The sequence below is a fragment of the Bubalus kerabau genome, chromosome 4, assembly GCF_029407905.1.
Source record: "Bubalus kerabau isolate K-KA32 ecotype Philippines breed swamp buffalo chromosome 4, PCC_UOA_SB_1v2, whole genome shotgun sequence".
Lineage (NCBI taxonomy): Eukaryota > Metazoa > Chordata > Mammalia > Artiodactyla > Bovidae > Bubalus > Bubalus kerabau.
In genome coordinates, this window is record NC_073627.1 from 151,040,656 (window position 1) to 151,065,082 (window position 24,427).

The window sequence follows — 24,427 nt, forward strand, 5'->3', positions numbered from 1 at the left end:
ATCTAAAAGAGTGGATATATGTATATGTATAACTGATTCACTGTGCTGTACAACAGAAATGAACACATCATGTAAGCCAACTCTACTCCAATAAATATTCAAAAAATAAGGATCTTATAGAAAAATGGATACAATTATAAGTATTCAATTAAATATATTCAATTAATATAAAAAATAAAGACTATCAGGTATTTTCCTCTTTTATGAGAGATAAAGTCTGAATTAATAAGTCTTCTCTTTGAGAAAAGGGGAAAAAACACACTTTATCAATGATTTTAGTTTTTCAAAAGTCAAGTTCTTTCTCTGGAATGGAGTTCAAGGCAATGTAGAACTACAGAGTTTTCTATAATGTCAAAGATGGTCTTCACTGAAGGTAGAATTGCATTTCTTTGTTTATTCATTTAACTAGGATACACTGAGCTTCCACTGTGTACCTAGCATTCGTTTAGACAATGAGAACTGCCTTCAAGGAGTTCATAGTTTAGTGAGAGAGAGCAGATGTCAATGGAACAAGCATAAAACTCACACTGGGTGCTGGGCAGTCAAGGGGATGTATGACTTGTGATGGCCCTGGTCTTGGAAGGCTTCCCTGAATAAACACAGGATGAGTCAAACTTTACGGTCAAAAGGGAGAAAGTGCTCACTTCAGAAGCACAGAGACTAAAATTGGAACAATACAATTAGCATGGCCTCTGTTCAAGGATGATATACAAATTTGTGAAGTGTTCTATATGTTTGCATAACAATGTGAAAGTGTTTAATGCTAATAAAGTATATACTTAAATTGGTTAAAACGGTAAATTTTGTGTTAGGTATATTTTGCCACAGTATAAAAAGGGGTATGGTGTTGGGATGGTTCCGTTGCAGACAGAGAGAACAGCAGGTACCAATGTCTTGTGGGAATAGAGAGCATGGATGAGAGGAAAGCCAGCAGGGCTGATATTGTAGGTGGACGCTTTATCGTCTGAGCCACAAAAGATTCCCCTTTCCATCCTAGTCCATGGCAATTTTTAAAAACATATTTCTGTTGCTGTCCTGTTGAAGGCTCAACAACAATCTCCCAGTGATCTCAGGACAAATATCAATATCCAGATTTTCTATGGCCTTTTCGCTGCCTGTGACCCCAGCCTCATCTCAGGCCATAAAACATCCTCCAAATCTTGACAAACCAGCCCTGCTGGCTTTCCTTTCATCCATGCTCTGTCTTCCCACAAGACATTTGTACCTGCTTTTCTCTCTGTCTGCAATGGAACCATCCCAACACCATACCCCCTTTTTATACTGTGGCAAAATATGCCTAACACAAAATTTACCATTTTAACCAATTTAAGTATATACTTTATTAGCATTAAACACTTTCACATTGTTATGCAAACATATAGGATGGAAAGTGGGTAGTGTGGCAGTGGATGTGGCTGGCCAGTTGGGAAGTGTCGGGGTTCTTCAGAAGAGAGATGGAAGTCGCTTGAACTAGGGTGTTGAGGCAGAGGTGGAGAGAAGTGGATATTAATAAATCTGAGAAAAGTCAGAGGGCCAATGACTGAACTTGTTGAAAGGTTGCTATGTGGGATGAGGGGAGAAACCAATCAAGAAAGATCTCCATGCTTCTGGATGGATGGTGGTGCCAGTGCCTAAGTCAGGAACCTCAGATAGAAGGAGTTTGGAGGGGTGATCATAATTCTTGTTTTGGACTTGTTGAGTTTCTGAGTCTCAGGAAGTTTGCAGCCGCCAGTGCAGGGGATCCTACACGTGGGGCATTGGTGCAGGGTCAGCCGAGGCTCACACTGATTTCTGGGAGGGTTTCTAGTGATACTCTCTGGCTCACAGCATGACTTGTTCTCTGAGGCACGTTTGTCATGGGACATGTGAGAACCCATGACCACTCCCAAGACAGAAAACAGGTATAATACCCAGTCTGCTCCACTTGGCAGCTGACAAAAATAACTTTTTCTTCTTCTGAAAGGCTGCTCTGTGAGAAAATCTTACTAAACCATACATGGTGTGGGTGGTAGATAAAATGGGATTAGGTGAATATAACTAGGAAAGCATCCATGTCTTCAACTCTAGTCTTTTAGACCCATGGATTACCAGTCTTCAGAGTGCTTCTGAAGCATCAAGCATAAAAGGCAGATGCTATGTGCTAATTCACTGCAGCTAAATGCCATGTTCAATCACAGTCCTTGAGTCTCTGAACAGCTGCCTTTTCATTTACTGATTTTGGAAAATCAAAAACATACACATTTGAGATCCACCCAAGGCAGAAGTAGCATCATATTTTTGAGCTTCTCTCCTCACTGCTTTAAACTTCTCTGTAATGCCTGCCACCATCCCAGTCCCATCTGAGGTAACACCATTCTTTATTCATGCCCCACCAGTGAAAGGCATGTAAAGGCTTCAAGTGAACAATAAAATGTCAAGAAAACACCATTTTAAAAGGTTCTAGCTTGTATAGGAGGTGATGGAATTCCAGTTGAGCTATTTCAAATCCTGAAAGATGATGCTGTGAAAGTGCTGCACTCAATATGCCAGCAAATTTGGAAAACTCAGCAGTGGCCACAGAACTGGAAAAGGTCAGTTTTCATTCCAATCCCAAAGACAGGCAATGCCAAAGAATGCTCAAACTACAGCACAATTGCACTTATCTCACACGCTAGTAAAGTAATGCTCAAAATTCTCCAAGCCAGGCTTCAGCATACGTGAACTGTGAACTTCCAGATGTTCAAACTGGTTTTAGAAAAGGCAGAGGAACCAGAGATCAAATTGCCAACATCTGCTGGATCATGGAAAAAGCAAGAGAGTTCCAGAAAAACATCTATTTCTGCTTTATTGACCATGCCAAAGCCTTTGACTGTGTGGATCACAATAAACTGTGGAAAATTCTGAAAGAGATGGGAATACCAGACCACCTGACCTGCCTCTTGAGAAACCTATATGCAGGTCAGGAAGCAACAGTTAGAACTGGACATGGAAAAACAGACTGGTTCCAAATAGGAAAAGGAGTACGTCAAGGCTGTATACTGTCACCCTGTTTATTTAACTTATATGCAGAGTACATCATGAAAAATGCTGGCTGGAAGAAGCACAAGCTGGAATCAAGATTGCTGGGAGAAATATCAATAACCTCAGATATGCAGATGACACCACCCTTATGGCAGAAAGTGAAAAGGAACTAAAAAGCCTCTTGATGAAAGTAAAAGAGGTGAGTGAAAAAGTTGGCTTAAAACTCAACATTCAGAAAACGAAGACCATGGCATCTGGTCCCATCACTTCATGGGAAATAGATGGGGAAACAGTGTCAGACTTTATTTTTTGGGGATCCAAAATCACTGCAGATGGTGATTGCAGCCATGAAATTAAAAGGCACTTACTCCTTGGAAGGAAAGTTATGACCAACCTAGATAGCATATTCAAAACCAGAGACATTACTTTGCCAACAAAGGTCCATCTAGTCAAGGCTATGGTTTTTCCAGTAGTCATATATGGATGTGAGAGTTGGACTGTGAAGAAAGCTGAGCGCTGAAGAATTGATGCTTTTGAACTGTGGTGTTGGAGAAGACTCTTGAGAGTCCCTTGGACTGCAAGGTGATCCAACCAGTCCATTCTGAAGGAGATCAGTCCTGGGTGTTCTTTGGAAGGAATGATGCTAAAGCTGAAACTCCAGTACTTTGGCCACCTCATGCGAAGAGTTGACTCCTTGGAAAAGACTCTAATGCTGGGAGGGATTGGGGGCAGGAGGAGAAGGGGATGACAGAGGATGAGATGGCTGGATGGCATCACCAACTCAATGGACGTGAGTCTGAGTGAACTCCGGGAGTTGGTGATGAACAGGGAGGCCTGGCGTTCTACAATTCATGGGGTCTCAAAGAGTCAGACACGACTGAGCAACTGAACTGAACTGAACTGAGCTTGTATAAAGTCCAAATTCTGGGGTAAGTTCAAAAATTTATGGCCCTGGAATTGGCTAGTCATAGTCAGTTTAAAAGTGGATACAAGTATGAGGTGAACCTGCAGGTTTGATGGTAAATATATATCAAGGGAAACCTGTTAATCTTCAAAGGTCAACCTAGATGACCTTTGAAGTATCCTCAAGAAAGTACAGTACAAATGTGAATGAGGCTACATGTAAACAAATATTACAAGTGTATCTAAGGAAAGCATTCCATCATGAAAATAGAAGGGTAATAGTATACCTGGAGTGAAAGAGAAAGGGTCAAAAAATGAGAATATAGGGCAGTTTGCCACTGTTCTGATTCCTTAGTCACCAAGCACCATTCTCTTGTTAATTTGGCCCTGAATGTTAGCTTTGGTCTGCAACTGGAAGAAGGCACCAAAAAGTTGGTACAATGATTTGAATCACCTAATAAAAACATTCAAATTGCATATTCAAAATATTCTAGTTGCAAAATACTGTATTGTTATTCAAATTTATATCACTTATTTGATAAGTTAGGTTAGTGCTAGTCTGTTTCACAGCCTCCAAACTGCTTTGGTCTCCCTCAGGAACACACAATCTGTGGGGTAGTCAGATGCTTTAGACTTGCCAGTAAACAGTGTGTGTGTGGTGGGGGGTGGGAGGGGCAGGAGTATGCACAGTCATGTTGGACTCTTTGTGACCCAATGGACTGTAACCCACCAGGCCCATCGGTCTGTGGGATTTCCCAGACAAGAATACTTGAGTGGGTTGCCATTCCCTGCTTAAAAGGACCAGGGATCAAACCCTGTCTCCTGTATCTCCTGTATTGGTGGGTGGATTCTTTACCACTGAGCCATATGGAAAGCCCTTACCAGTAAACAGTATTTTGGTTTAAACAGAACATTTTGGATTTGATCATATGGTCTATTTAAAGTTCCATTGCATATCAGGACTGGTTTAAATAGTCTCTTATCTATGGCTTTTAGACAAAAGCTCAGTCTTTGGGATGTCACCATCCTGTTTTTCCCCTTGTCCCAGAGTACGAAGCTTGTTCCTTATAATAGAGTTTGCCTGATCTTTGTCCCTGGGAAGGAGACTAAATCCTAGGAATTTCCTGAGTAATAAGAATATCTTTGTTATTCATGAGCCTCTGGGATCATACCAGAGTTTCTCCTAACAAGGTAACTCAGAATAGAGATTGGTCACCAGAAAGATGAACCATGTAATTAGAGGATTGAGGTTTTCAGCCAGTATGATCTCCTGGGAGGAGAGAGAAGCTGGAGATTAGGTTCAGTCACGTGGCCAGTGACTCCACCAATCATGGCTACACAATAAAATCCCAATAAAATCTCTGGACATTGAAGCTTGGTTAAGCTTCCTGGCTGGGGAACAACACAGTAATGTCTGAGGAAGGTGATGCACCCTGATTCCATGGGGAAGGGCATGGAAACTTTGTGTTCATAACAGTTTCAGATGTCACCCTATGTATCTCTTCTTTTGTCTCATCTGATTTGAATTCTTTTTAATAAGATTGTATTTATAAGGATAGTGCTTTCTTAAGTTCTGTGAGTCATTCAAGTGAATTGTTGAAACTAAGCGGAGTTATGGGGGCCTCCTGGAGTTGTAACCATTTGGTCAAAAGAATAAGTGGCCTGGGAATCCCTGAACTTGCGGCTGGCATCTCAAAGGGGGATGGTCTTGTTGGGGACCTGTGAAGTCTGATCCTAACTCTAGGAGTTTGCATCAGAATTGAATTGCATTGCCAAGCACAAAGGTTGTACTCATGGCAGCAGAAGAGATATATCTGCTCTGTCCTGGTGTCCTTGGGATTCCTGCTGGGGCACATCCCCCAGGTAACTTTGCAGACCTGTGATTAGCTTCCATATCTGCCAACACCAAAATCTATACACTTAACCTCTTGAATCTACTAACAACTTTGTATTTGAGTCTTGGTCACAGTCCTAGCAAGCAACACTTGAAAGCTAGACTTGTAGATTTCTGTTCCCTCTGTTATTCACTCTCCCAACCACTATTCCATCCAAGAGAGTTGCCCATTAATAGTTGACTGCTAATTATTAAATATTTATTTTAAAATACTGTGAATTTAATAACAGGAAGAGTCTTGGAAGAAAAGTATCATCAGGTCACACTTGGTAAAAAGTTAAGTTCAGTTCAGTTGCTCAGTCATGTCCAACTCTGCGACCCCATGAACTGCAGCACGCCAGGCCTCCCTGTCCATCACCAACTCCCAGAGTTTACCTAAACTCAGGTCCATTGAGTTGGTGATACCATCCTACCATCTCATCCTCTGTCGTCCCCTTCTCCTCCTGCCTTCAATCTTTCCCAGCATCAGGGTCTTTTCCAATGAGTCAGCTCTTCGTATCAGGTGGCCCAAGTACTGGAGTTTCAGCTTCAACAGCAGTCCTTCCAATGAACACCCAGGACTGATCTCCTTTAGGATGGACTGGTTGGATCTCCTTGCTGTCCAAGGGATTCTCAAGAGTCTTCTCCAACACCACAGTTCAAAAGCATCGATTCTGCACTCAGAATCGATGCTTTTTCTTTAAAAAGTTAGCCCCAGTTAAACACTCTTATTTTTTTAACCAAGTTTTAACACCCAAATTTTATTACTTGGCGTTGTCCTCCCACTCATAAGACCTGACAGGGAAAGGATAAAACATGATAATTCAAGTGGTATCTTGTGGGACTCTTTCATGTCCACTTATCATCACAGGGTCCCCTCCCTGAGCTGTATTTGGGGCACTTAGTTTACTGCGTGTGCTTTAGTTGGCAGGTAGACAAAACAAGAACGATGTCAGATTTGTGTTGTTTCACTCTATGTTCAATATGTGTCAGACTAGGACAGCAGAAATTAGAGAACTAGAAAAAGAATACCTAGTAAATACCAACCAAGGAAAACTGGGGTAGCAATATTAATATTAGAATAAATCTAAAGTCTGTGATTTCTTTGTTGCACATTTCCAACCCACTGAGCAGCCACATTATTCAATCTTCTGTACTCATCTAGAGGATGAATTCTTGCATTTTATTTTTCAACTAAGTCTTATAAGAAAGCTTAAGGTTCTTCTTGGTTGTGATCTGGACATGCTCTTAGTGCAAGGTCAACAAGAAAAGTTCAACTTTGACCTGACCTGGAGGCATCACCATTGATTCTGAGGTCTTACACCAAGACTAATTCCTCTGAGACCTGGCTCTGTTTTCAGTTATTTTACGACCAAATCTTCAGAGTCAGACTTGTGTTTTAAATTAACTTCTGGAAGGAGGAGGGGCACTTGTTGGTTGACCAGGAAACAGAGATAGATCAACATGAAGTTTCATTCACTGATAGTACAGGGATCCAGGCAGTGCTGTGGGGCTTCACTCAGCTGGGCCCTCCTGGAGACACCAGGTGCTGGTAAGGAAATGGATACTGCAGAAAAGTGCTAAGTATCTGGTCTTAAAAAGTTCAGCCTACTCTGCCTCCCTCTCTTATTTAAGCTAGAGAAAGAGGTGAAAAAGAGTAATTACAGAGGGACAAATAGTCAAGGGAACAAGGAAGGAAGGGAAAGAATCAGTGTTTAAAATGCTGATCTTTGGAGGACGTTTGATCAGTATCCAGGACTGGGCTTTCCCTGCTCTCGCAGCTCACTCACCTTCCTCTGCTGTGGGAGCTTCTGAGGAAAAGCTCTGTGAGGGAACATTCCTCAGTATACTGTGAACTTTTATCTTAACCATGGGTATAAGCTACTATTTTAATTTTTAATACAGTTGACATTTGAATAATGTGGGGGATATGGTCCAGACTCCCTGCAGTTGAAAATCCATTTATAACTTTACAGTTGGCCCTCTATATCTGTAGTTATGCATGTAGGGATTCAACCAACTGCAGGTCCTGTAGTGCTACAATACACATTTATTGAAAAAAATCTGAGTATAAGTGGGTCTGTAGGTTCAAACCTGTGTTGTTCAAGAATCAGCTGTACACTGAAATAAATGTACCCCTGCCAACACCTATTTAGAGCTCTGTAGTGACCGGGACTTTTCATAGACACGGATCAGAACAGAACAATAGAGATCTCCTGTCCTGGTTTTACACTGGGGAAGGGTCCCAAACCTCCACTGTTCAACATTATAGACACTGTTCTAACATAACTGTGTACCATCTGTCTTGTTATTTGTTTAATATTTTTTTAAAAATGTGCTCACTTTCTTTTACTTAAATAAATATATATAAATGTTTATAAATCTCACCCAGTTTTTTTTTTAACCAATATATACAAATACTTATGGGCTTCCCATGTGGCTCAGTGGTTAAAAAAAATCTAAAGATGCAGGAGATGTACCAGCACCATTTATTTTTTAAAAAATAAAAAAACTATCTTTCCTCTCAGGTGGCTCAGGTAAAGAACCCTCCTGCCAATGCAGGAAGTGTGGGTTCGATCCCTGGGTTGGGAAGATCCCCTTGAGTAGGAAATGACAACTGACTTCAGCATTCTTGACTAGAAAATTCCATGGACAGAGGAACCTGGCAGGTTACAGTCCATGGGATCACAAAGAGCCAGACATGACTGAATGACTGAACTGAGTGACTGAGCAGGTACACATGCACATAAATACTTATACACATCTATTAAGCATTTTTAAAAGCCTTTTACCATTATTTGTCTATCACATAGCAGGAGATACTGGTTGTGAGAAAAGACTCATTACCAGTTGGGATCAGGTAAAGAAGTCCTCTTTCATGCAGGGCTTCTCAGGAGTGGTACCACCTCCCTGAGGACGGATGGACTTTTAAGGAGCCAGTCTGTATTTATTGCACTGGAGTGACACCCTGGGCATCAAGGAAGTATCTGAAGACAAGAGAATGTTCCTTGTGGGAGGAACTATAACATACTTTGGTATCAACCCCAAATAAACAATGTTTAAAATATTGGCCTCATTCCTAATGTACCCTCTCCTGTCACATCAATGTACCCTGTTCTGTCATGGTCTTCCTTTGGGAAAGGCTTTGCTTCTCACCTGCACTTCAACTGTGCTTCAGTGCTCATGGTGTTTTGTAGGGAGGTGGCCCAGTTTTACAAACAATCCTTTGATTTATCCAAAGGTCACTGAGCTCATCTTATCTGAATGTGTAGGACAGTAGGTCTTTTTAAGCAGTGTCCACTTCCCACTCCATTCCCATCCACCGTGTCTCCGGTAGCAAAGCCTGTAAGTTCCATGTTGTCTACTGGCTGGACATGTATTTCAGCTAGTCTGCACCAAAAAAGTCAGTCTGAGGGCTTCAGCACTGATGTGGATGCTGACAGCTCTTCACAGTTTTACCACTTAATCGCTTTGTGAAAAGAGAGAACTGCTTTCATTTCTTCTGTCACTGATACTGGATTGTTTGTCCAAAGACAAAAAGATCTTTTATAGTTATTTATCAATCATAAATGAAGCTGTGGTTTAAATTCAGTAAAACCTTTTTGAGTGGTGCTCATCTCTAATCTGCTGCAATTCAAGATTTTACCATTTTCAGTGTATGTTTCCACATAACACATCACATGACACAGGATAATTAAAGGAAATGTGCTAATTAATTTTGAAATAAAAAGCTGTATGTTTAAAGGTGTTTGTTTTAAGTCAAAACATAAGGCAAATTAGTCATGTTTTGGTCTCTATAGTTCATCACTTAAGACCACATTCTTATTTGTACTTTCACTCACCTTGAATGAAGTGGAGATCTCGTAAAGGGTACATTTTCCAAATTAAATTATTTGGATAAACATAGTTTTAATAAAGACAATCCCTAGCATTTGTAGAGTGCATTTTCCACACTACTGCCAGGATTGTTTTATCAGTCACTAAGACAAGTTCTTAGCAAGTTACTGCCCTGCTCAAAAACCTTTGATGAGTCTCCATTGCCATTGGAGACTCATCAACTTTGGAGACTCATCAGCTCCTTAGCCAGCGTTTTAAGGGCCTCCTCATTTAACCCCAATGCATCTCTCCAGCTAAAATCTCAGCTCATTCCTCAGGAATGCTGTTCCCCATCCTTGAAGGCCTGATCTTGACCTCTCTATGAGACCTCCATGCCTCTTTCAAGCTGGATCCTTATGCCTTTTCTATGGCCTTACCATGCTGACTCAGTTTCCATCCCTCTTTCCTGAAATAAAATTGACAAATTATATATATTTAAGGTATACAACATAATGATTTGATACATATATATTTTGTGAAATGATTACCACAGCCAAGCTAATTAACATTTCCATCATCTCACGTAGTTACCTTATTTTGTATGTGTATGTATGCTGCGAACACTTAAAGTCTACTCTTAGCAAATTTCAGATACACAATACACTGTTATTAACCACAGTGGTTGCCAGGGGCTGGAGCCTGGATGAAATGGAAAGATGGTACAACGTTTCAGTTGTTCAGGATGACTAAGTTTTAGAGATCTAGGGTACACCTTGGTGATTGATTCAGTTTTGTTTGTCTTTCTCCATTCAATCCTGTCCCCTCAAGAGAAGCCATTCCCAAGTCTGGCTAAGCATCAGAATCTCCTGGGTAGCTCAAATGAAAATGCAATAATTCCTGAGTACCATACTAGACCAATAGAATTAGAATCTCTGGGGGTGGAGTCCAGGGATCCATAAACTTTAATAAAAGTTTTCTAGATGATTCTGACTGAGGCAGAAGGTAGATGCATCCCCCAGTGTGAGCAATTGGAGTTCATTCCCTGTGCACAGGAACTCCAAAATATTAATAGCAGGACAAATCTAGAGAGGAGGCTGGGCCTGCCAAGATAAGAGATAAGAGAACATGTATTTCTCATTCTCAAAGTCAGGGAGATCTTCTGACTAGAAAACTCCTTGGAAGTAAAAAGGGGAGTGATGCCAAGCTACCCATAGTCCTCTTCCCTGGAATCCATCCTGGCTAAGGATGTGAGTGCACACATAGGAGGATCCTGAGATATATAAAATGAGATATATCAAATGCAGACTCAGAACCAGTCTGCAGAATGACTGGCCAAAGGAAACCTGGAAGAAATGACTCGTATAAATGACAGACTATCACAAGGGCATGACTCTCTCTTTGAGTTTACCTATGTGTCTATCTACGTGTACTGAACTCTTTTTTTCTCTTCCTGATGAGGAACAGAGTACATCATGAGAAATGCTGGGCTGGAAGAAGCACAAGCTGGAATCAAGATTGTTGGGAGAAATATTAATAACCTCAGATATGCAGATGACACCACCCTTATGGCAGAAAGTGAAGAAGAACTAAAGAGCCTCTTGATGAAAGTGAAAGAGGAGAGTGAAAAGTTGGCTTAAATCTCAACATTCAGAAAACGAAGATCATGGCATCTGGTCCCATCACTTCATGGGAAATAGATGGGGAAACAGGGGAAACAGTGTCAGACTTTATTTTTGGGGGCTCCAAAATCACTGCAGATGGTGATTGCAGCCATGAAATTAAAAGGTGCTTACTCCTTGGAAGGAAAGTTATGACCAACCTAGATAGCATATTCAAAAGCAGAGGCATTACTTTGCCAACAAAGGTCCATCTAGTCAAGGCTATGGTTTTTCCAGTAGTCATGTACGGAGGTGAGAGTTGGATTGTGAAGAAAGTTGAGCGCCGAAGAATTGATGCTTTTGAACTGTGTTGTTGGATAAGACTCTTGAGAGTCCCTTGGACTGCAAGGAGATCCAACCAGTCCATCCTAAAGGAGATCAGTCCTGGGTGTTTATTGGTAGGACTGATGTTGAAGCTGAAACTGATGTTGAAGCTGAAACTTTGGCCACCTGATGTGAAGAACTGACTCATTTGAAAAGACTCTGATACTGGGAAAGATTGAGGGCAGAAGGAGAAGGGGATAAGAGAAGGATGAGATGCTTGGATGGCATCATGGACTCAATGGACATGGGTTTGGGTGAACTCTGGGAGTTGGTGATGGACAGGGAGGCCTGGCGTGCTGCAGTTCATAGGGTTGCAAAGAGTTGGACACGACTGAGCAACTGAACTGAACTGAACTGATGAGGAAATTAAACCAATAAACAAATGGAAAGAAATCCTCAACCACTAATGGTCAAAGAAGCAACATGATGTCACTCAACACTCCTCAGATTAGAAAAAAATTAAAAACAGCTATGATACATATTACTGGCAGCAATTTAGAAGGAGGGTACTCTTATAGACTGCTGGTTCACAGGGGATTTTCTCCAGCCTTTTTGGGATGTGTTCTAGTAACATTTTTAAAGTAGAAACTGCAATAATGTTTGCTTTAATTTCCTATTCCTCAAAATCAACTTACTTTCCAGTTCAAAACCACTAGAATAAAGGAACTGTATTTACTGCTGCATTGTTCAAATGGCAAAAACCTGGATGTAGCATGACTGTTTCATCTCTAAAGGAACTGCTGACTTTATTATGGTGCATCTGCACCATAATATGATCCCATTAAAAATATGTATTTAATATTAAATATGTATTAAAATATATTTTAATATATCAGGAACAGTTGAGTAAGGAAATCAAGATGCAGAAAAACTGAAATCATCTTATTTTGTAAATTGTTACCACACAAATATATTCACACAAAGTCCTGTAGATGTAGAGTGTGTGTAAGTGTGTGTTTGTTGTGTATGTGAGTGTGTGTGTTTGTACATGGCTATGTGAATACAGGAAAAACTACAGGAAGACTCATATTGGGTAATTAATATGGGTTAAGCGGTACAAGTGTTGCTGATGGTAGAGAGTACAGAAAAAAGGGAGGGAGCAAGCCAAGACAGTAAAAACAAGATTAATAAAAGATTAATAAAAACAGTAATAAAATCATATCAGCATGTATATTTATGCACTTCTATAAAATTATATACACATATATATGTATACCCAAAATTTGAAAAAATTAAAAATGCATATCTAATCTGTTCATTTCACTACCTGTCAAGGACTTCCTAATTCCCTGTAGATCAATACAGAATCTTTAGCTTGGTTGGGCTCCAGAGGTCCCTGCTCATATCTCCACCCTCCTATGAAATTCTGTGTCACATTCTGTGTCACAGACACGTATTTCCAGGTCCATCACTTCCCAGGACCCTCTCCTCCTCTACCCTGCAGTCCTGCTGCTCCTCTTTAGTTCTTCTTTCATGCTGTTTCTTTTCTTCTGCATGCCTCTTACTCATTTTTATAGGCCTCAGCTTAAACATCAGTGTCTCAAGGGGCTTTCTCTGACCCTCCGATGTAGTTAGGTACTCTGATGTTTATTCCCATGGTTCTCTGTCCTTACAAAATTTCCATTTTATTATTAGCCTCTTTCCCCAAACTTTGCTCAATTTTTCCCAGCTGTAATTTACTACTTATTAGTTGTATCTGGGCTTCCCTGATAGCTCGGTTGGTAAAGAATCTGCCTGCAATGCGGGAGATCCTGGGTTGGGAAGATCCACTGGAGAAGGGATAGGCTACCCATTCCAGTATTCTTGGGCTTCCCTTGTGGTTCAGCTGGTAAAGAATCTGCCTGCAATTCAGGAGACCTGGGTTCGATCCCTGGGTTGGAAAGATCCCCTTGAGAAGAGAAAGGCGACCCATTCTAGTATTCTGGCCTAGAGAATTCCATGGACTGTATAGTCCAAGGAGCTGCAAAGAGTCAGACACAACTGAGCAACTTTCACTTCACTTAGTTGTATCTGAATTGGATAAGAGGCTATAGCAAAGATTTGAGCATTGTACTCTGTATCTCATAACTGAGGGATTGTGGAATCACCTCTCTAGCCCTCTTGCCACCCCGTGACCCCCTCAGCCATAAGGATCTCTTTTAGTTTTACAGTGGAAGAAGTTTATGCCACCATATAGCATCTGTGAGTGCTGTGATACTCTCCCCAACACTGTGCGTGTCATTCTCTGGGTCCCTCTGGCCATTTGGGCTCTTTGGCTGGCTGGGCCTTCTCACTCTGCTCCTGTCCACAGTGAAGCATCCCTGGGTAGAGGAGTGGAGGAGCCCTAGTGCCTGTGACTGACAGAATCCCTCCTGATCTGTGACCATGATCATGTCTGGGCCCAAGAGGAGGCTTCAGTGAAAGTGACTTTAAATTCCAAAATGTGTGTAAAGGCAGCTGGAACTGACACTTGCTAGAGCTTCAGAGAACTAACCATGACAGGCATGAGGGAGTTAACACACGGCACACACCATTAGGGCACAACAACCAAGTTTATTAACATTCTCTTGCTTTCACTGCATGCTTCTAATTAAAAGTTCATAAAAATTTGTATGAGGAGAAAATAATTTAGTTCAGTTCATTTTCAAACCATAATGTTAAAAATTATTCTTTTTATAAGAATGATTTCTTTCTTTCTTTAGCTTTCTTTCTGTTAGCAGTAGCATTTCTGTCTTCATTTAGAAAAAGGGGGTGGGGACAGGAAACAAGATTGAATAACTCTGTTTTTCCAGAATACTTAGGGAAGCCAGGTTCCCAAACAGTAACTGCCCCTGGTAAGCCTGAATAAAATATTCAGATTTCAAAATGAGAAGAAAATGTGGAAATAAATTACATCACATGGATCTTTGAAACTTGGAAGTGCTAATTCCAAGAGATTTTTATATTAGATACCCCAAGCTTCGCATCCCATTGGCGGTCATCCTGTCCTCTGTGACAGGGAGGATTGAGATGGATAAAGAGTCCCATTAGCACTAGGGGAGGTTTCACATGTAAATCCCTTCACAAATGGGAGAGCAAATAAAGAGCGTCCTGCTTAGTAAGTCAACATAACTTGGGTGTTAGTTTTTTCTCCTAGAAAAGTGCCCTTGGTGGTTTGTCATCTTTGAAGGCGATGAGGCAGGAAGCTCTCAGCCCACAGTGTTTGCCTGCTTCTCCTTCCCATCAGGATTGTCCAACATCCTCAGCCTTTTCTCCAGTCTCTGCTTCCATTCTTCTCTGAGCCTGAGGAGAAGAAACAATATTCATGGTTATTGCATTTGTTTCCACATCTGCTGATCCAGTGAAGTTTATTTTCTTCTGAAGAATATTTTTAAGAGAAACAATTGGCTTTTACAAATTAATGAAGAAAATAATTAATAAGAGTAATGAACAGTCTATGAATGTGTAGTTTTCTCCAAAATTTACTTCTTCTGAAATCCATATGTGGATTCAGTGTAATATCAATCAAAATCTCAGCAGGACTTTTCTGTAGTTATCAACAAGCTGATCCTAAATTTTATATGGAAAGGCAAAAGAGGTTGATTAGCAAAACAATTTTGAAGTAGAAGAAAGTTGGAGGATATAGACTATGTGACTTTGAGGCTTAATATAAAGCTACCATCAAGACAGTGTAACATCAGTGAAGGAACAAACAGATCATAGAACAGAATAGAGTATAGATATAAATACACACAAACACAGACAATTGATTTTTGATCAGGGACAAAGACAACTCAATGGAGGAAGGATGTGTGAGTGCTCAGTCGCTCAGTCGTGTCCACCTCTTTGTGACCCCATGGACTGTGGCCCACCAGGCTCCTCTGTCCATGGGATTATCCCAGCAAGAATACTGGAGTGGGTTGTCATTTCCTCCTTCAAGGGATCTTCCCAACCCAGGGATCAAACTCACACCTCCTGCATTGGCAGGCAAGTTCTTTACCACTGGGCCACCTGGCACGAAGGATAGCTTTAAAAAAAATGGTACTGGAACATTATACATCCATATTAAAAAAAAAAAATATGGCCCTTGACCCACACTCCACATCTTATGCAAAATTAACTAAAAATGGATCATAGACTTGAAGGTAAGTAAGACTAAGGCTTCAACAAAAAAGCCAAAAAATAATATCTTCATGATCTTGGGATCAGGAAAAAATTCTTATATACAACACAAAAAAGCATGATTCATAAAAGAAGAGAAAATTTGGGACTTCATCAAAATTAAAACATTTACTCTGTGAAAGATACTGTGAAGAGAATAAAAGACAAGCCATTAACAATATTTGCACATAACATGTCTGATAAGAGACTTGTTTCTAGAAAGTATAATATTTCAAACTCAAGAAAATAATATAATGGATAAAATATTTGAATAGCCATTTTTCTAAAGAAGCTATATGAGTGGCAAATAAACTCACAAGACATGCTCAACATAATTAGGATGAGTGGCAAATAAACAGATGAAAGATGCTCAATATAATTAGGAAAATACAAATTAAAACCACGAAGAGGTATCACTCACTTGACAGAATGATCAAAACAAAAACAAAGCCAACTCTGTCACTCTCCACCTCCCCTGGCAAAACTAAAATTCAACCTTCACCCACCAAACCAAAAAAACCTTCACAACAAAACTCAAACCAAGCATTAGTCAACATGCTGAGTAACCAGAATTCTCTTACATTATTATTAAAATGCAAAATGGTGCAGTCAGTTTGTAAAACAGTTTCTTACACAATTAACCGTATGTTAACCATATGACCCAGTAATCTCAATCCTGAGAGTTTACTCAAGAGAAATAGAAATTTATGTTCACACAGAAATCTGCATGTGAATGTTTATAGCACTTTATTTATAGTCATCAAAACCTGGAAATAACCTAAATGTAATTCAGTGGGGGAGTGGATCACCAAGTTATGATACAGTCCTACCATAGAAAAGTACTCATCAATGAGAAGGAATGGATACACACAATTGATACACACAAGAAGAAGAAATCCCAAGTACATTGTGCTAAATGAAAAGAACCAGACGTAAAAGATTAGTACTGTATAATTCATTTATGACATTCTGGAAAAGGCAAAACTATAGTAAGGTAGAACAGATCAGTGGTTGTTATGGACTGGAAATTGGTACAGAGGTTGACTCAAAGCAGAAGCATAAGGGGATTTTTTTCAGAGTGATGGAATTATTCTATATCTTGACTGTGGTGATTACGTGATTCTGAGCATTTGCTAGACTCATAGATCTGTAGACAAAAAGAAAAGAAATGCAGGCTTATAAGTCAATTAAGAAGAAGAAAGTCTATAATAATCTACCAGGCACAGGCTATACGTATACAAATATAGTTTCCTTAGAAAAAAAATCCAGCTAGTTCCTATGCATATGAAAAGATCTCAACCACACTTATAATTAATTAAATTCAGTTTGAAACAGTGAGATGCCATTTTCACCTGTTAGATTAAAAGTGATTAAGAGTTTGACAACACACAGTATGAGTAACAGTAAAATTTGGCATTCCCACATTTGAGTGGAAGTTTAAACTAAAACAACCTCTTTGCAAGACAAGAGGGCAATAGTTATCAATATTTTAAACATTCATCCTTTGACATAACATCTTCATTTCTATGAACTTATCCCATAATATTATCCATGTATGAAAAACATATGTGTAAGTAGTCTTATTGCAACATTGATTGCAAAGTCCCCAAATGAAAAACAACCTAAACATCCTTCAAGGTGATTGGTTAAATTGTCACATCATTACAGTAGAAAACATTTAAGAACTGAAAATGTTTATAGAAAAACTTCCAAGAGTAAGTTAAAAAAGGAAGTTGCCAAAGAGTGAAGATTGTATAGGTCCCATTTTGTATAGAAATATAGCACACATATTTATTTGCTTATTAAAACTAAAGTTTTGGGGAGACATATATGAGAAATTGTTGATGGCTATTTTCTCTGGAGAGCATGTCAAGGAGCCTAACTGAGAAGGACACTGGTTTTCCAAGGTATACACTTGGTTAGTTTCTTAAGTTGGATAAATGCTTGTATTCATTTATGAGGGCAGCCATAAAAAAAAATAACAGACTGGTTGGCTTAAACAACAGACATTAAAAAAAAACACCAAAAAACAGACATTTATTGTCTCATAGTTTTAGAGGATGGGAGCTCGAGATGGAGGTGTCAGCAGGTTTGATTTCTCCCAAGGCCTCTTTCCTTTGCATGCAGGTGGCCTCCTTAATCCATCCTTTTCTCTGTGTTTGTGCATTCTTGGTGTCCCTTTGTGTATCAAACCTCCTCTTCGTATCAGGACAACACTTAGATTGGACTGAGACCTATCATAAAAGGTCTCATTTTAACTCTCATCTTTTCTAAAGGCGCTATCTCCAAATACAGTCACGTTCTGAGGTAGGACTGGGGGTTAGGACTTCCACATACAAATTTTCAGGGTGGGAGGCACAACTCATAACAATGCTAAAGCAGTGCATGATTATTATGGATTAATTAGAATATATAATAAAGAATAAAGAAAACTTGGATTCAGCTTTATTTTACAGTCTTGTAAATAACCCTAAAATGAATACGATAATATGTAATACTCTTTCTGTATACTAGTCTACTTTCATTGAAGAGATTCCCAGAGGTGAATAACGAGAGGGTGTAATTTTTTTTAAATTTATTTTTATTTTTGACTGCACTGGGTCTTCATTGCTGTGCTCAGGCTTTCTCTAGCTGTGTCTAGGAGGGGCTACTGTCTAGTCCCAGTGCATGGCTTCTCACTGCAGTGGCCTCTCTTGTTGCAGAGCATGGAATCTAAGGTGTGCAGGCTTCCATAGTCGTAGGGTGTGGGCTCAGTATTTGTGGCATATGGGCTGTCGTTGCCCTTAGGCATGTGAAATCTTCCCAGGCCAGGGATCGAACCCATGGTCCCCTGCATTGTCAGGGAGATTCTTAACCATTGGACCACCAGGGAAGTCTGAGGATATAAATATTTTGAAAGCTCTAGGCATCTATTACCAAACTGTCTCCAGGAAACTTCTTACTTAAAAGTCTGCTCAATTATGGGCTCAAGAGAGAATGCAAAGAATTTGGAATGTTGGCCTGTTGTTTGGTGGTAGTTGTTGCTTAAGCACATTAGCAACCAAGGATGGAAAGTTGAAATATTGAGAGAATTGAATACTGTAAAGACATTGGTTATCATTCTCATTCTGCTTCAACTTTAAATAGAATGAATGACACAAAGATATAACTTTCCAGTTTGAAAGGGGAGATAAAACTTGTAACTGATGCTTTTCTATTAGTGGGCACGTACCTTACACACGGACTTCCCTGGTAACTCAGTTGGTAAAGAATCCACCTGCAATGCAGGAGACCCCAGTTCGATTCCTGGATCAGGAAGATCCCCTGGAGAGGGTTGCCATTTCCTTATCAAAAGGATCTCCCCAACCCAGGGATTGAAACTGTGTCTCTGGCATCTTCTGCATTGGCAAGCAGATTCTTTACCACTGTGCCACTTGCGAAGCCCCAGTATCATGTAGGTTCATCATTAATTAAAGGGGCTTTAACTTTTCCTTTGTGTGGCGAGCATGAAAATGTGTTGCTCAGAGATCCAGCTGGCCAATTGCCTGTTTTTGGCAAACTTTTATCAGAATATAGCCCTGCGCATTTGTTGACATACTGTCTGTGACTACTTTCACACAGAAGCAGAATAGAATAGTTGCAACACAAGAGCATATGACCCACAAAGCTGAAAATATTAAGCATTTATTGTTTGTCTGATTTCATCAAATCATAGCTGAATTGCAATCACAGGTGGACTATAGACACAAAGGTTAGCAAAAGCCAATAGAAAGATGCTATGAGAATCCATTGGCTATATTAAATGTGTAATAAAAAGCATTGTATATTTTCTTATGATTTGTAAAGATTTGTGTTACACATCTTTATATCAGTAAAATTTATAATAAACTTATGTACATATATGTGTATATATATCAGTTCAGTTCAGTTCAGTCGCTCAGTCGTGTCCAACTCTTTGCGACCCCATAACTGCAGCACGCAAGGCTTCCCTGTCCATCACCAATTCCTGAAGCTTACTCAAACTCATGTCCATTGAGTCAGAGACACCATCCAACCATCTCATCCTCTGTCGTCCCCTTCTCCTCCTGCCTTCAACCATTCCCACCATCAGGGTCTTTTCAAATGAGTCAGTTCTTCGCGTCGGGTGGCCAAAGTATTGGAGTTTCAGCTTCAGCATCAGTTCTTCCAATGAATATTCAGGACTGATTTCCTTTAGGGTGGACTGATTGGAACTCCTTGTTGTCCAAGGGACTCTAAAGAGTCTTCTCCAACACCATAGTTCAAAAGCATCAATTCTTCGGTGCTCACCTTTCTTCATAGTCTAACTCTCACATCCATACATGACTACTGGAAAAACCAAAGCTTTGACTAGATGGACCTTTGTTGGCAAAGTGATGTCTCTGCTTTTTAATATGCTGTCTAGGTTGGTCATAACTTTTCTTCCAAGGAGCAAGTGTCTTTTAATTTCATGTCTGCAGTCACCATCTGCAGTGATTTCAGAGCTCAAAAAAATATAAAGTCTGTCACTGTTTCCATTGTTTCCCCATCTATTTGCCATGAAGTGATGGGACCAGATGTCATGATCTTAGTTTTCTGAATGTTGAGTGTATATATATACACACTCCACAGAGAAGTAGTTGTTAAATATTTACCAGCACACCATAACTTGCTTCCCATTTTTCTTTCACAGGAGCTTCCCCCAATAAATCTCATATTCATCTAACTTCATCTTGCCCTCTGCTTCTTGGAGGACCCAAATGAACACATTTGGAATGATTAATTTATTATAGGAACAGAATTTAGGAATCTGGGGTTTATGACACATTTATTCACTTTTTTATAATAGCTATATCACTATATATTACCAGATGGATGATAGATGCCACTATCCACCTAAATCCCCATTAAATCCTGTTTTATGAGTATTTGTACTGTTAACTGCCCCTTTCTGGTCACTATCTTTCATTACTGTGCTGCTTCTCTATCTTTGTGCTTTCAGTAATTTGGTGAATGGAAGTGTGTATATGGACCTTTTAGTCTGTAGTAAGAAAGGTCAATATGAAAAAGATAATACTTAAAAATTGGTATACAGAGTCAGATACAGTAGAAGAGTAATAAAACAGATATTAAAGCTTGAAGAGAAATTTTTTTCCCTTAAGCTTAGAAATATTGACCTCCCTTTTCAAATGGAGACCAAATAATACTTACTATTTATTGTTCTAGATTCATCTGATTTGTGGAGGAGTTGTAATTAATATCTAGGAATACAAATTCTGCCTGATTAGTATGGGTTTTGACTAGAAAGCAGGATTTGGTGAGGGGGGTGGTGAATCTTAAACCAGAATCCTAAGAATCAGAGATCAGTTGGGCACATAATTAGTGTTTTTCTATCACGTGCTTGCTAGGCCCAAATAAATGTGTTGGTTTGGGTCCTCCAAGAAGCATAATTGAAGGAATTACCTATGGAAAATAGAGCAGGGGCTGGGGGGTGGGGTGGGGAAGGAAGAAATGATTGGATAGGAAGAACCCTAAACCACAGCATAGTTGACATAACTGATAAGCAGGAATCAAAACAGAGGAAGGTGAATGGTCTTGGGGTGAGGACTAATAAACCCCTCTCATCACACAAGTCAACCAGATTTAATGTATATTGACATTGTGAGTTCTGCTAAATTCTGAATAAGAATTTTGAAGGTCATACTTATTGCATTAAAACATTATTTTTTTCATATAAGTATTATACAGTTACTCAAATATAGTTTCAGCCTGGTTATTTAGACTTAGATGTTCATGTAAGTTATCATCTAAATTGAGATTCTTTGGAAAATAAAAGGGAACATAATACATGATGATAACAAAATGATATACATACATCTGGACTGTCCCAGCACACCAGGAGATTTGTTCATTATTCCCACAGTACGCTTGACTTCTCTCAGATTGCCTCAACGGTTATTTCAAACCCGTTTTCTACTTCTCCAGGGGACTGACACCCACTGTGTTGCTTCTTTTTAGCCAGACTCAGAGAGAGTAAGAGGATTTCTAGTTCTGAGACCACCCACTTTGCCTTGTGATCTCATCGCCAGGACCTCTTCAACTCACATGTGTTGCCAGGGTAATTGGATTTCTGCAGCTCTGGATGCATTCCTCCCCATCAGTGAACCCATAGGCGTGTACTAATAAGCATGTCCATGGTAAAACACCTGTTTCCACTCTACCCAGATTTGGCACAGGGTCTTGCTGGTTAGCTCAGCTGGGGAACAGAAGGCATTATTGGCTCTGGCATCGGTGAAAATTTTTGAGATTTTTTTTTTTTTTAGATTTTTGTCTTCTTCCGTTCATTTAGAACATTTCTTGATTGCACAGTGGCTTGAATTTGCTACTTTTTTAAATGGAGGGTAAAATTTTTTTTATAGTGTTGGTGTTATATGTTTGTTTGTCACCTACATATATGCATTTTGGAAAGTCATAACCCAGGGGGCTGAAATAGGAACCCAAGTGTTTATGCTATTCATTGGTCTGGTCAAGTGTACGCTGGAAAATAATTATTCTAGGACAAAGTTTCAAACTGTATGGTTACATTAGCAATATATAAACAAATATTCTGACATTTTGTTTTGATTTCTCTGGGTACTGAGAGGCTATTTCCCCTTAGGAGCTGAAGAAGGGTTTTAAGAAGTTAATGTTGGTACAACACAATACATGTGAATTATATGTGTTTTTAGCTCAGCATACTCAGAAACATGGAGGCACATGCCTTGTTGTCCCTCAGAACACAGTTGCCATTACACTTGTGAATAAGCATCTTAGCAAACAGACAGCTTGGCTGGGCTAGTCCCATTTCAGTGATGGAGAACCCAGACAGTCCCTGAAAAGGTGAGCTGATTCGTCTGCTCCAAGGCACTACACACGTGAGGGCAAGTGCTGGCCATTTCAGTCAGAGCAATGTTGACACATGTGACACATGTCTTCTCACATAAATAAATGTTCCCCTCTCAGCAGACTGTTTTAGCTAGAACAAGTTCAACTGCCAGTGAAGGGAAGACCACATTATCCTCCCCACCCCAGATCTTAATATGTAGGATCTCAAAGGTGGGATCTTTCACACTTTTACACATCTGTTGATCTAACTCTGAAATTCAGTGTAACCTTGTGTCCTGGGGATTGCAACAGAGGCAGGGTGAGGAACAGATTTTTTTCAGTTCATTAAGATATAAATAACAGAAACTCAATTTTGTTTATACCAAAAAAAAGCTTGTTCATATCTATATCATTTGTTCTCAATCAGGGTCGACTCTGTCCTCCAGGGGACATTTGGCAATGTTGGGAGATAATTTTGGTTGTCACAATGGGGGAGGGGAATCCTACCAGCATCCAATGTTTTGAGGGATACTGCTAAACTTCTTACAAAGCACAGGACAGCCACTCCACTAACAAAGAATTACAAGGCCCTAAAAGTCAGTAGTGCTAAAAAGTTGAGAAATCCTGATATAGATAGTGACATGAGTAGATGAATAAATCATGTCTGTAATTTTTTATATTTTATGATATTTTGACATCTTAGAAAGCTTAATGGCCACAGAAAAGCTGCCTTTCCCAGGGCTAGCCCTTTCTTTTGCATGCCAACCAATCCTGAGTCTGTGGCCCCTAACACCTCCTTATCTCTCTATCATACATAAAGCCATATTTCTTCTGCCCTATAGCATCCCAGGGCCAGGACAAGCACCAGACAACTAGAGACCACCCATAAATCCCAAAACCCCTGGGCATTATTCAAACTAGCCAATCCTAAGCTGTTTACTCTGCCTTGACTTGTCTTTTCCTTGGAAATGCCAATAAAGGCTCTGGCTTAGACTTTCCCCTTGCTTTCATCTTCTGTCACCTGGCCAAAACCTGGTGCTTCCCCTGTGGCACTGCATGGCATGCAGCGATACTCTCACTGAAAGCTGTGAATATAATAAACACCTTCTTTCTAAGCCTTGTTCTCCTTTTGATTTGTGGCTGCACTGGCCTAACAATATCGCTTCCAACATTTGCATCATTAGCACAGTGGGTAATGAAAATAATTCAGCTTCTCCATCTTCACATCTGGTATATTTCTGGGGAAATCTCCCTTGAAAAACAGTGAAGAAACAATTCACATACTTTCTCAGGGCACTCCTTCCCTGGCGATCTTCCTCCAGTTCCCGGTAACAGGTCTGTTTGCTAATTTCCTTCTCCCAGAAGCTTTTGAGCTCATGACAGGTTTCACAGCAGAAGACTTCTCGACGAATGTATTGATTGTTCATCCTCTAAAAATAAAAAGAAAAACAAATCCAAGTACTTAAAATAAAGCCACTCTAATTTTGGAATGATGAAAGATGTTTGAATCCATACACTGCTATTTACAGATTTTGTGACCTCATGGATTATAGCCCTCCAGGCTCCTCTGCCCATGGAATTATCCAGGCAAGAATACTGGACTGGGTAGCCATTCCCTTCTCCAGGGGATCTTCCCAACCCAGAGATAGAACTCAGGTCTCCTGCACGGCAGGCAGATTCTTTACCATCTGGTCCACCAGCGAAGCCCTGATTGCCTAAATATGTGGGGTTTTTTAAATTCCCCTTAAATCAGTTTTAGTATCTTACTAATTTTGTCATTAAATAAAGTAAAAAATTTGATACTAGTTCATCTCATATTTGTGAGAGTCATGATTTTAACTTAAAAAATTATCCTTTAATAGTTATTTCCCAACTCTGTGTGTGTGTGTGTGTG

The 24,427-nt window shown here is 39.9% G+C and overlaps 1 protein-coding gene and 1 pseudogene across 1 annotated transcript; one reads left to right on the forward strand and one right to left on the reverse strand.

The window, feature by feature from the left end:
• The first annotated feature begins 636 nt into the window (after positions 1-636).
• LOC129651884 (uncharacterized) lies at positions 637-737 on the forward strand (annotated as a pseudogene).
• A 14,004-nt stretch (positions 738-14,741) lies between these two features.
• On the reverse strand, positions 14,742-23,960 carry FAM240B (family with sequence similarity 240 member B). Its single transcript, XM_055580305.1, has 2 exons — positions 23,818-23,960; positions 14,742-14,835 (listed from the first exon to the last, which is right to left on the reverse strand). The coding sequence occupies exons 1-2, from the start codon at positions 23,958-23,960 to the stop codon at positions 14,742-14,744; spliced, it is 237 nt and encodes a 78-aa protein (XP_055436280.1).
• Positions 23,961-24,427: the final 467 nt, after the last annotated feature.

What these genes read in the sequence shown, in the direction of transcription:
- FAM240B (XM_055580305.1), bottom strand. Translation starts at nt 23,960, where the DNA reads ATGAACAATCAATACATTCGTCGAGAAGTCTTCTGCTGTGAAACCTGT. An exon ending in GGAAGGAGTGCCCTGAGAAA is followed by an intron (nt 14,836 to 23,817) that starts GTATGTGAATTG and finishes TCTTCTCCTCAG; the next exon opens with GCTCAGAGAAGAATGGAAGC.